The sequence below is a fragment of the Centroberyx affinis genome, unplaced genomic scaffold, assembly GCF_046629955.1.
Source record: "Centroberyx affinis isolate AG114_WGS23_722 - 3 ecotype Tasmania unplaced genomic scaffold, CSIRO-AGI_Caff_v1 ptg001416l_1, whole genome shotgun sequence".
Classification (NCBI taxonomy): domain Eukaryota; kingdom Metazoa; phylum Chordata; class Actinopteri; order Beryciformes; family Berycidae; genus Centroberyx; species Centroberyx affinis.
This window is the reverse complement of record NW_027279894.1, coordinates 138,899-152,135: the sequence shown is the minus strand read 5'-3', so window position 1 is coordinate 152,135 and position 13,237 is coordinate 138,899. Positions and strand designations below refer to the sequence as shown.

At 40.3% G+C, this 13,237-nt stretch overlaps 1 protein-coding gene across 1 annotated transcript in view; it reads left to right on the top strand.

Annotated features, from left to right (window-relative positions):
- The first annotated feature begins 596 nt into the window (after positions 1-596).
- The window catches only part of arhgap36 (Rho GTPase activating protein 36), an 88,546-nt gene continuing 75,905 nt past the window's right edge, over positions 597-13,237 (top strand). Inside the window, exon 1 of the mRNA XM_071526503.1 lies at positions 597-880. Coding sequence (XP_071382604.1) covers positions 803-880 — 78 coding nt within the window. The 5' untranslated portion in view covers positions 597-802. The remainder of the gene's footprint in view (positions 881-13,237) is intronic.

The window sequence follows — 13,237 nt, the reverse complement described above, 5'->3', positions numbered from 1 at the left end:
ATGCTTTTCTAATTGCAGATGTTTCTGCAGCTCCAGTAAAACATTTAGAAAACAGAAAAAGGAGAGGTAGAGTAAAAAAAAAAAAAAGATGGTGAAGAAGAAGAGAGACAGAAGGGGAGAAGAGGAGGACAGAAAGACGTGAAGGAGAGGGAAGAAAGGGTGAGGACAGCGGGGGAGCGAGCGGTCCAGAAACCAGAGAAGGAGAAAGAGAGAGAAAGAGGGGAGGGGGCAAGCAGGTAGAATAACACACACAGGGGGAGAGAGAGAGAGAGAGAGAAGAAGAAGAAGTAGGTATATGTATGTGTATGTATAAGGAGAGGAGGAAATAGGAGAAGAGGAGTGCCAGCTTCCCAGAAAAAAAAGAAGAGATTAAATAGCGCTGGAGGGGGGAAAAGAGAAGAAGAAGAGAAGTGGAAACAAATAGAGGGGAGGGACGAGGGCTGGAGTCATGTGCGGAGAGGAAAGAGGAGGAGGAGGAGGAAGAGGAGGAGTAACGTCAAGTGCAGCAAAGAGGAGAGAGAGAGAGAGAGAGAGAGAGAGCGAGCGCAATATTAGGAACAGATAAGAAGCAGAAGAAGAAGAAGAAGAGCAGGAGACAGAGAGAGAGACTCACTGCCATTTCTTTACTCTTTATTTATGCAGCCAAGATGACTGAGCTCATCCTTATTTACTGCTACAGCCTGGGGGAATAGAGTCACACACACACACACACACACACACACACACACACACACACACACACACACACACACACCAGTTGAACTCCTGGGAGAAGAGAGAAGCGGATGAGAGGATTGTGGTAATGCTGCTGCTGGATGGATCTAGCGGAGCGCAGACAACAGAGCGACCTGTGAGACAAGACATGCAGTTCTACTATGTGGTGAGTAACGCTTATAGGACTGTGTGTGTGTGTGTGTGTGTGTGTGTGTGTGTGTGTGTGTCTGGTGCTCCAATAAGCCTCTTCTGCACCAGTTTCTCCAAGACAAATTCCTGCACGTTTATTATTCTTGGTGATTTAATTGATTTTGATGTGATTTTGAGTGCAGGGTGGAGTTTTTGTTAATTTGAGTCTTTTGGGAGAGAGAGAGAGAGAGAGAGAGAGACAGAGAGGAGAGTGTGTGTGTGTGTGTTTGGTTTTTATGCGAGTTTGCCTGTGCATGTGCGGGGAGGACTTTTTGTTAATTTTATGCATACTGTGTGACTGTCTTTATGTAGAGAGAGAGAGATAGAGAGAGAAAGAAAGAGAGACGTGGGTTATGTGTGCAATGTGCATGTGCAAGAAGGGCTTTTTGTTAATTGTATGCACTGTGTTTGTTTCTCAATGTAGAGAGAGAGAGAGAGAGAGAGAGAGAGAGAGAAAGAGAGAGTGTGTGTGTGTGTACATGCGCAAATCCACGTGTTTGCTTCTCCTCGTCACCATGCAAGCCATCTCTATTTCTGTTTTTATTTTATTTTTTATGTGGAATTTTGCTGACGCGGCGTAAATTCGCCTTACTCAGACAGGATTTCAATAACGCTGAGCGCAGAAATCATTAAGACTAGTGCTGCTTGTCCCAAAAAATAGACGATTAAGAAGAAAGATTTAAGAAGTGAGACTTTTCTGAATGCACAGAACCAACTCGCTGAATACACTGACAAATCCTATTGCTATTGATTTGACCTCTCGAAAATGAGGAGGAGGTGTAAATGAAAGAGAAGAGAAGAGGGTAAAGAAGCATATATGAGACGAGGGCTGGTGTGGAAAGTCATTAAGAGCGTGTTGATTCTTGTGTATTTGAAGATTTCTGACTCAACCTGTTTTATCAGGGAATCGGTCACATGCTCCCTGTCGTTCTTTCATCGTTCCTGCGGCTTTTATTGCACCGTCATTAAAACTTCATGACATTTTCAGCTGGACTTTGAAGCAATGTTCCTCCCTGACCTGACTGATGAGAGTTATTTTATATTCTGAGGAAAAACTAGAAGGCACAAACTTCCGTCTTCAACTTGCTGTTACACCCAAACACATCGTTCCTATCACTTTGATTTTAAGTGAAGATTTCTTGACTGTGCAAACACACCCTAAGTCTCTATCTCTGTTAGTTTTATAGTTATGGCTAAAAAAAATGATGATTGTCTAATGGCAGAAATCCCAGGTTCAGATCACCACCAAAATCGAATCAGTTGTTCCTGGATCCAAGACTGATCTGTCCAACAAATTTCATGGAAATCTGCTTGTAAGTTTTTGAGATATTCTGCTGACAGACAGACAAACTAACAGCATAACCTTCTTGGTGGAAATATAAAAAAGTGTAACTGTATTCTGTTACGTTACCTAAACAAAATGATGCATGCTGATTAAGATACTTGTGAAAAATGAGAGGATTACATCTGGGAAGACGTTTAAAGTGAAAGTGAAAGATTCAGAAGGCCATTTAAATAGTGGCAAGCAGTGGGAAATTAGTGTTTGTACGCAAAACTGAAATAAATGACCTCAATTTTGTAGCTTTCCACTGTACCTTTATGCCTCAAATATGGCAAAGTATTCTGAAAATAATCAGAATACATGTGGATTATGTTTGGATTATGTTACTGATTACAGCTGTGATGAGGTAACTAGTAACTGTAATGGAATACCTTTCTAAAGTAACTGGATACTGTACTGGATGCTGGGGCGTTACCAAACAAAAACAGGATTGGTGTCAGATCATTTCTGCCTGGTGACTTGATCTGCATGCAAACATGGATGGAAACAGATTACATGTCAGTTATGTTTTTTTCCATTGACCTCAAACTAATGGTCTAAGTCTTCATATATTCATTAAAAGTAATGGATTGGATGGACTCATGGCGTTGGATGATATTTAAAGGAATTGTTTGGAAAAATCCTGCAGTTTTTCATTGATAATTACAGAATACAGATCTAATGCAGGATAGATGCAGGATAAATCCATGAAGGGGGATTTCAGTAACTCCTATTATATGCTGTGTTAATGGAGGATCCGAGCCCTCCTGTCATTAAGCTTGTTATCTAAGTTTCCTCTTAGTTTTTCCTCTTCTTGTTAAAGCCCAAACATCATTATTAGTTGTTTAGTCTCTCTTGCTCATACTGGACTTTGCCTTCAGCCTGCAGCCTGCTGAACTTCACTGTAATTTGAGCTGACGTACTTTAGCTGAAGATTATGTATGGACCAGCAGCTTGTTTTTTTTTTAATAGAAAGTCTCTGCTGTCAGAATCAGAAGCAAAATCACTTAAAAAATCACCAAGAATAATACATGTACAGGGATTTTTCTTGGGGAAACTGGTGCAGAAGAGACTTATTGGAGCACCAGTTCACAGTGAATGGCATGTTGTTGAACCTATTCAATAGTAGAGATTTCAATGGGAAGAGCAGTGAAATGAAATCTGATGAGTTTATGTTTTTGCACTTATCACTTCATGCAGAAATGTGATGAAGCTTGAAAGGAATCTTTGCTGCATCCAAACTTTCCGAGCAGCAACTTCACTGAAACGAGATAAAAGACGTTTTATGGGCTGATTACACTTTGTAAGCAGTGATAACTGTCGTGTAAAGAGTGTGTGTGTCTGTGTGTGTGTGTGTGTGTGTGTACGTGCATGCATAAGTGTGTGTGTGTGTGTGTGTGTGGAGGGAAAGGCAACAAAGATCCTGAAGTTGAACACAGTTGCTCATTATCAGTGTTAAGTCACTGTTGCAACATCTGTGACTGGGTGCGTGTGTGTGTGTGTGTGTGTGCGTGCATGTGTGTGTCTGCGCATGTGCCTTCCCCAGTTTCTCTTTCAAACTGGACAATGTATGTGTGTGTGTGTATATACAGCACATGTGTTCATGTATAGGTACAAATGTGGATTCCTGCATGTTTGTGTGTGTGTGTGTGTGTGTGTGTGTGTGTGTGTATTTTAAGCCTAGAGTGCTAGTAGGGGACACTGAAGTGAATCCAAATGTAATTGAATCTACATGACGATGACTTTAATTCCTAAATTACATATCCAGCATTTGACAAATATCACCTGTTACAAAAATCAGTCTCATATTAAAGCCAAACATCTTAGAGAGTATTTCTGATGTTTTTGGGTGTGTTACTGTATATTTACTCTACTTTTCCAGGACTGTCCCGGACACAGACTTCATGTTTTGTTGAGTTCAGTCACCTGGAGTGAGCAGGCTGGGACACGAGCTGTGTTTTGATCAGTATGGTGTCATAGGGGCGTCACGATTCATTTAGTAGTGTCTTTCACTTTTTCTTTTGTTCTTTTATTAATACTGCCGATACACCAGAGCAGTGATACTGAGAGTTTACAAGGCCAAAGGCAAGTATGCTGTGTGTGTGTGTGTGTGTGTGTGTGTGTGTGTGCAAACAATTTATCATGCAAAGCGTCAACAGTGTGTAGGCATACAGATGTAGAAGATCAACTTTTAGCTGAACTGCTGCTGCTCTCCCATAGAGGAACTGTTTGAAGTCTGTTTGAACTGTTAAAAGTCAAGTTTTGTTCAGGTTTTGTGTTGGACAGGAAAAACAATAACAAATTATTGTAAAAAAAAAAAGGAAAAATCCACCGTCACACATCCTCTTACACTGTTAGATATCATCTAACTGTGATGTTTGATGCACTCCAGGAGGTATTTTTGTGATGAAGTGTTGAAATTTTATGTTTTTTGGTTTCCCTCAACCTGCCTTGTCTGCTTCTACTTCAGTTACTGATTTCCTACATTTCCCAGATTTTACCCACGGCCCCTTCCTCAAACCCCCCCCAACCTTTGTGTCTTCGTGGCTGCATTGCATCCTGGTCTCTCTCGCTCTAGAAAGAAGCCCCTCGCTCTTTGGTTCTGAATGGACTGACACCAAAAAACCTTGACGTTTACCGCTGAGGTTTTACATCCTGAAACATTTTCTGATATCAAACTCTGCTGGAAAACATCTCAGCATGATGTCATGCGTCTGGGGCGATAACAAAAATACACCATTAAACAACAAAATGGGGCCTTAAGTGCAAATTACATCGAAGACAGCTGTTTTATAACAGTGTTAAGGGGTTTTAGAGTGGAAGAGAGTTTAGAGTTTTAAGAGAGATTTAAATTGTACTAATTTGGCGTAACTGTCTGCAGATGCATGAAGTGTGTGTTTGTCCGTGTGTGTGTGTGTGTGTGTGTGTGTGTGTGCACGTGTGTGTTGACGTGGTCATTTTCTTAAGACTGAGGATTGAGAGCCTTTGCCATCTGCTTTGGAGCATCACTTGGCCAAGAGTGACAAAGCCGACTCCAGCTAAATCTTAAACTTAATAGCACGTATTCAACTCTCTCTCTCTCTCTCTCTCTCTCCCTCTCTCTCCTTCTCCTTTCCCTTCCTCTCAGACATTACCAGACAGCTGCATCAGTTTTCTCTCAAACTGTTATTTCTGCGTCTGCCCATCTGTCATCCCTCGGTTTCTGCTCTCTACCTTTCTCTCTCTGCTTGTACCCCATCTGTCTCTCTCTCTCTCTCTCTCTCTCTCCGTCTCTCTCTGTCCTCACTCGCACCCCCCAAAAAATGCTAAAACTATTTATTTAACTTTGTTACGCATAACAGCTCGTATGGCACGGCCGTATTTTTTCACTTGACGTTCTTGTCTTTTTGATTTGTGTATCTGAGTCTGGAACGTCATTTGGCTCCATGTGGCCGAATCTCATTCCAACTTCTGCACAGTTTCCTCTGTCTCAATCTCTGTCCTTCTGCCCCCTCACTTTCTCTCTGACTCTGTTTTATCTATCTATCTATCTATCTATCTATCTATCTATCTATCTATCTATCTATCTATCTATCTATCTATCTATCTCAACTTTCTGGTCCCCATCTGGTTACCCAGCATTTCTCCAATAAATCGGCTGCTGTGGCTTTGACCTTTGTGCTCCTTGCTCTCGGTTGCTTGCAATGTTGCTCATTATGTAAACTTACTCCACTGTTGTCATCTTTGTGGGTCACTTTAGATAAGTGTGTCATCGTAACACTTTACAATTAGGGTCACTAAGTTAAGGGTTAGTTAATGCTTAATAAGGGTTAGTTAATGCGTAATAAATGTTAGTTAATGCTTAATAAGCATTAATTAACAGTTAACTAATGTGTAATTTACTAATGGTGTTCAGGTTAACTAAGGTATTAATTTATACATTATTTAATAGTTTATAAAGATGACTATTAAATAATGTATAAATGAATACCTTGGTTAACCTGAACACCATTAGTATATTACACATTAGTTAACTGTTAATTAAGGGTTAGTTAAAGCATTAACTAACCCTTAACTTATTGACTCTTATTGTAAAGTGTTACCAGTGTCATCTAAATGCCTCCAAGATAAATGTCAAAAGGGTGTTGCCACAGCAATAAAAGGTCAAATCTTATGTATTATTTTTGTGTATAAATGGAGCACAGTCTATAGTGGACTTAATATGAACATGTTGGAGAAGGTGCAGGAGGCAATAAATCTTAAAACTTGCTTGGTCTATCTGTCTATAGATAGCTAGCTAGCGGTTTGTTTGTGTGCTCATTGTCTCTGGAGGCAGGAATAATCTGATTGGTTGAGTTAAACCTCAGTGGGCGGAGCCAAAGAACCACCGTTTTGCTGGCTAAACTAACGTTAGACTGATCTTCTATGACTATGATCTTGTCTTCTCTTCTCTTCTCTTCTCTTCTCAGGTCTATCTATTCTGTCTATCCCCCTGCCTCCCTCACTATTGATGACTAGCTCTTTTCTAGCATGTTATGTTTTCTGGATTAAGAGATAATCTTGCATCACTAAATCCATCAGGAAGAAAGTGTTTTTACACTCGGTAGCACTTAATCTGTTGTTGGCTCAGTCACGCTTCGCGATCGCACCCGCTGAAACATGTGGTGTGTGTGTGGCTTAGAGAAATATGTTGAGAAATGTAATGATCCAATCTGTCTGTGTGTGTGTGTGTGTGTGTGTGTGTGTGTGTGTGCGATGCGTTCTTCTCAACCCTGCTGGTACTGCTGGTGAGGGTATTGCCTAACATCTTGGATGCTACGCTTAATAATGAAGACCATATGTCATGAGAGGAGGAGGGAGGTGAAGGAAGGATGGAGTGGAGAGGAAAGGAGAAGAAGAGCGAGGAAAGGAGGATAGCGCATGGACGAGGTGAAAGGCAAAGGGTTCAGGGAGGTGCAGAGGAGGGGGGGGGGGGGGGGGGGGGCGTCAGTGATGGAGAGAGAGAAAGCTGAGAAGAAACATGAAGGTATGAGACGGTGTGTTCTGGTTTTCGACCCCGCCCGGTCTCCCTGCTGGCTCAGGATCAGATCCCACCAGGACCTTCTCCACTCTGTCTCCCTCTCCGGTTTCTACTGTCTCATTAAAGACAAAATAGAAATGTCTTGGTGGTTCCAGACTCTTGAACGGTAGTGTAGCCTACTTGTACCTCTATCTCCTCTTGAACGGTAGTGTAGCCTACTTGTACCTCTATCTCCATTTTATTGCTTTCTTGTGTTTTCTTGTGTTTTGGCACACACTTTTATTTAATGTTCCATCTGTTTTTAATTGTATCTCTGTTTGTTTATTATTATTTTTTTGTTTTAGTTGTACCTGTTTATTTCTTGTATTACCTTTTATTCCTATTTTTTATAATTATTTTTCGGCACACACTTTTATGTAAAGTTCGATCTGTTTTTAATTGTATCTCTGTTTGTTTGTGTGTTTTTAGTTGTACCTGTTTACCTCATATATTACCTTTTATTCCTATTTTCTATTATATATTTATATATTTTTTTTTATTTATTTAAATTTTCTATCATTCATTGTGGTAGTTTCATGTCACTGCTTTTGGGTTTTATTATATGTAAAGCACTTTGTAAACATTGTTTTTTGAAAAGTGCTATACAAATAAAGTTATTATTAAAAAATAAATAAATAAATAAACCCAGAGTAGTGGACTGTCCCTTTACCGAGGCACAGTCTTTAAGAGCCAAATTCAGCCAGAAGAGAGACGCCTCACTCCTCTGAACCTCGGCACTGTGAAACTTTGTCTTAGTGTGGTAAAGTCATTTTGTTCAAATCAGCCCTCATCGTCCCTTTATTGAGCAGCATAGAAAAGTTGTAAAATTTGTATTATTTTGAAATTTTAACTATAGATCTTTAGCTACAATTTCATTGGGTTTCAATGATGTCAGATGATGTCCTCTCAAGTGTTGTCGACATTTTGGGGCTCCATTTTTTCTTTTTTTCGTCTATGGTGAAAATCAATGACATTTTTGGATCCCGTTGGCGCCTCGTTCTGCTCTTAAAATGGCTGAAATAACAGTAAAAATGACATTTGACAAAGCTATGTAATAACTTTGTCATGTCATTTTTACTTACCTGCTTATTTTAATGCGTTACTGAATTTTTTAAACATATATTTAGCCAACAACCATGGTGCGGATGTTGTGTTATCCTCACTTCACAAAGCCATGAAATGCTGGAACGGCGAAGCGAAGTCTGGCTCGTGATTTTTTTTTTTTTTTTTTTTTTTTTTCATTGCGGCTTCAAAACCATCAGAATCATCGCTCATCACACATATCACACCAAGTTGTGTGAGATGTTGTGTGAGATGTGTGATCCCTTCATCCAGATAGTGGTTCATACATATCACTGCTGTCAAGTGTTTCTGAAATGTCAATTATTCAGGAATAAAAGCAGCTGGTGGTAGTGCATATTCTGACATTATTCAACAGGATTCTGAAAGGGTTTCATAAGTCCAAGAGGTTTATGTCCCAGCTGTGCCTCTCTGCTCCCTGTCCTGCCATCTTTCACTCCATACAGCTGCAGCCATTGTAGTCCTTCATTTCACTGCAGGCTTGTTCTCCTCTGAGGCGAATTAGTCAGAAACGTCATATTCTGTTTTTCCTTTCCATCGTCAAGACGGTGCAAAGAACAGTTTGATGTAGTAGACTGAAAGATTAGAGTTGTGGCTTTGGTTCTATCGATAACTTTTGATAGGACGTTTGATCTATAACTTTGGAACAGGCTGCAGTGGCTGGTGCAATACAGAGGATAGATGCGGGATGAAGGAATTTTTCACAGTTTCACACCTGAGGTCCCGTATGCAAATAGATGGGTTTGATTCCCAGCTTTAGTTGTTGTATACCTCTACTCTGTTTCCCATCATTTCACTCTATTTACTGTCACAAAAATAGGACATTGTTGTTTTTTTTAGCCCTTATTTATCCAGGAAAGGTTGACTGAGCCTGCATGTTTGTTTTTATCCGCGGACAGTACCAGACATCCACTTACCCATTATGACTAGATTCAAGATTCAAGATTCAAAAAACTTTATTGTCTATCACATAATGATAGAAAATCGTCTTAGGTTAGGAGCTCACAAACCACATAAAAACATACACCCATGAAAGACTCACATGAAAGACTCACAAGCTGCATTAAAAAGTCATGACGGTCTATTTGGCCTTGGTTAAAAAGGGTATTGCAGTGGGAATGAAAGAGTTTTTTGTAAGTTCTCTTTTTGGCCAGAGGTGCTCTGAAGCGTCTGCCTGATGGGAGCAGCTGAAAGGAGTGGTGAAGGGGGTGTGAAGGGTCCTTAGTGATGGAGTCTGCCTTTCTTTTTGCTGTTGGTCTTACTGATGTTCAGTTCCGGGGAGCTCTCCTGGAACCAGAGGACCATGGTTCTCTACACTCTTCTACTGCCGGTCACTGAGCAGAACAACAGGGGGTTTGCTGCCTTGCTCAACGGCACCTTGACTGCAGACGAAGGGAGAGGCGAGGATATTTCTTCTTCATTTTCCCCACCCAGGTTATCCCACACAGGCGGTTTGGGATCCAAACTTTCCTGATCATAAGCTCTCTTCTCTTCTAACCCTTATGCCACCACCGCCAGCCTGAAATGTGGAGTGAAGAGGCTCAGTGTGTTGAAGAATCAAGTAACATGGAAGGAGAGTTTGGAATGGGAGTTTTCTGTGTTGCAGAAATCTGAATTTTTTGTTTTTTTAAGAACATATTAGAATGTTTATTGATCTTAATGGTTTTCTACTCAGCTCTTATTTCCTTTTCCTTAAACTTCTCTATCACATATGATCATTTGGGGGATATAGGAATATTTCATCTGTTGTCAGGGCAATATGGCTCTGACCCTTGCACCTTTGCATAGTGTTGGTTGCTTGCAATGTTGGTGATCTGAAGTTTAATTTACTATTGCACTCATTGCACATGTGTATTGTAAGAAGCTCTGGATAAGAGTGTCAGCTGAATGCCTAAAATGCAAATGTAAAAAATGTAAATAAGGCATTTATTGTACTTGATGAAATTTGTTATTTTGAAAATGCAAAGAAGCACCCAGTTATCCCTGTCATAAAAACTCAAAACAACAAACAAATATATGTAGAAAAAAAGAAGTAATGGCAGATTAATGCCAGAACAGCCTTCCATCTTCTTTCAGATCTACCTGTCTGTTGTTTTCATGTCTGTAGTGTCCTCATTTAATTCATCTCTCTCTCTCGCTGTTATTTATGTAAACGCCTTCAAGGTGTTTTTGTATGTTTTTGTGCGTGTGTGTGTGTGTGTGTGTGTGTGTGTGCAGATGTGCGTGCCAGCATCAGTGTGTGTGTGTGCATGTGTGTGTATGTAGTTCATGCCAGTGCCTTCAGGGTTTCCTCATAAACAGTCGGTAATCTCTATCAGTTGTGGTTGGACTTATATAACCGGCATAACTGCAGCTGCATGTTCACACTGTCTTCACTGCAGAATGATGAATCTAGTCATTTGGTCTGAATCACTGGTAGTGCTGAAGTGCCGATTAAAATGAGGAGTGTTACTATTCTTTTCCCTGAACATTATCCCCCCCCCCAGTAAATGACTTGATCGTGATTTTGGTGGAAATTATACTCATATAGTGCGTGGTATAAATTTGTCAAGAAGGAGCTTCATTCTGAAATCTGGCTTCTTTCATTTCGAGGGAATTTTGCCGCTAATATAAATAACATAAATTGCAGGCTTTCCTCCATGTGGCGTACAGTAGATTGCATTGAGATTGAATGGGTAAAATGCAATGGGTTCAATTGTGAACAAGGTGTTAAAGAGTCGAATATATTGTTCTCTGTCTTCATTCTGCAGATGCATTGCTTTCTTCTAATAAGTCGATAATGTCTGCATAAACTAAACTGAATGATATTTTACCTCTTTTAGTGCTATCTCACTGGGATGTTTTCATGATAAAGACATTTCATCAGTAGATTCAATTCATGTTTATGTAATACTATAATCGATAACCACATGCTTGAGCTGCAGTATCTTTGTGTAGATTCTGTGACATGAACGCATTACGGATGACGTGTGATTGTTAGAAATGATTTTTCCTGTATCGTTGCCCTCAAAATGTGCAGGATACACTCTCTGCGGCATGGTTTATTAAACCTCTTGAGCTCAGGAACCAAATGTATTTATTTATATATGTTTATTTTAGCTTGTTTACTGAGAGAGAGGATTTTCTGACCACATAGGGCAGAGTGTGACTCATTGGCAGCTGGGATTCAAAACTGGTGACCCTCTGAGTCATGGGACGACCCAACGGGCCAAGGGCTGCGACCCATTGTGGTATCCCAACCCAGAGTTTAAGAAACACGGAGGACAATTTCCCAATTTTTTGTATTGTATGCTATATTCAGATTTCAAGGGCAGAGACAGCATGTTAAAGGAGCATGAAGTGATATAAACTATGAACTGTGAATGGCGACCAGTAGGAATTAACTTTTTTTTTTCTTTTCTCCTGCTACAAAAGTCTCTGTCTCAACCCGCTCACCCCTCCATCCTCTTGAGCTACGGTGGCCTGTAATTGACACAAACAATAAAGCCACATTTGCCCAATAGAGAGCTGTTAAGCTAGCTAATTAAGAGCGGAGATCCAACAGAAACGTCTAGTGAAGAGGCAAAAAAAAAAACATGATCCAAAATACTGGAATAATAAATCTGCTTTGTCATTTGCTTTTTTTTTTTTGGCTGGAGAACGAAGCTTTTAAAAAATATCTCACAGCACCTCCATCATAGTGCGAACAGTGAAAATGCCAGTAGGTGGGGGAGGGGGGGGGGGTTGGGAGTGTCTTGAGTTTTTGTTCCAAAACAGAGTCTGGACCAGAAAGTAAACAGAAGAAAAAAACAGATCCTGTTTTCCACGGCCTACTAGAAAGAGACTAATAGAGCCGCTTTTCCTTTCTGCTCTGGACTATGGGGACATAATCTACAGAAATGCATCTGCTACCATGCTTAAGCCATTAGATGCAGTTTATCACTCAGCTCTTAGATTTATAACAGGCGATAGTTACAGTACCCACCATTGCATCCTCTATAACAAGGTTGGTTGGCCCTCCCTTAGTATCAGGAGAGATCAGCATTGGTTTATGTTTATTTACAAAGCCCTCATTGGGAGATTACCATTCTACCTTAACTCACTTTTACACCTGAATATTGGAGCCTACCACACACGCTCCCAGGACTGTCTAATACTCGAGGTCCCGCCTGTCTACTCGGACCTCGGAAAGACCGCTTTTAAGTTTTGTGCTTTGCATACTTGGAATATTTTACAGGGTTTGTTGAAATATGATTCTCTCGTTCCCCTGGGACATTTCCAGTCAAAGACATCAACTCTGGTTAACCTTAATTGCACCTGTTTTAAATGATGTACTTGTGAGGATGGACTGATCTGTGTGATTCTCTTTTTGAATTGTCTTTCTTGTTTGTTTATTTAGTTGTTTATTTATTCATTTATTCATTAATTTCCTCTCGTATTATTTGTGATTTTCTCTACTTGTAATCTCGGCACCAGTGGAAAAGAGGGTCTCAACCCTCAGTGTGTCTTCCGAGAACTAAATAAATGTTGATTTGTGATTTGATTTGAAAGTGAGTTTTGAAAGCCAGGCCAAAGTAATCACTGAGTCATTGGTATTGATCAACAACCACATCAACCCCCTACAGATACATATTATGGTTATTTTGTGCTATATGGGGTGGTAGAAATCTCACTTAGTGCAGCTTTAAGAATGGAGGTAGAATAATAAGTGCAGTGCTAACGACACGCAGAATCAGGGAAGTGGTTAGGAGGGAGAATCTTGTTAATCAGTAGCTTACCAGAGACTAATCATTCTTTGTTCCGGAAAGGCACAGATAACATCTGTGTGTGTGTGTGTGTGTGTGTGTGTGTGTGTGTGTGTGTGTGTGTGTGTGTTTAAAACATGTGCATGCATGTTTGTGTGTGCTTAAGTCCTT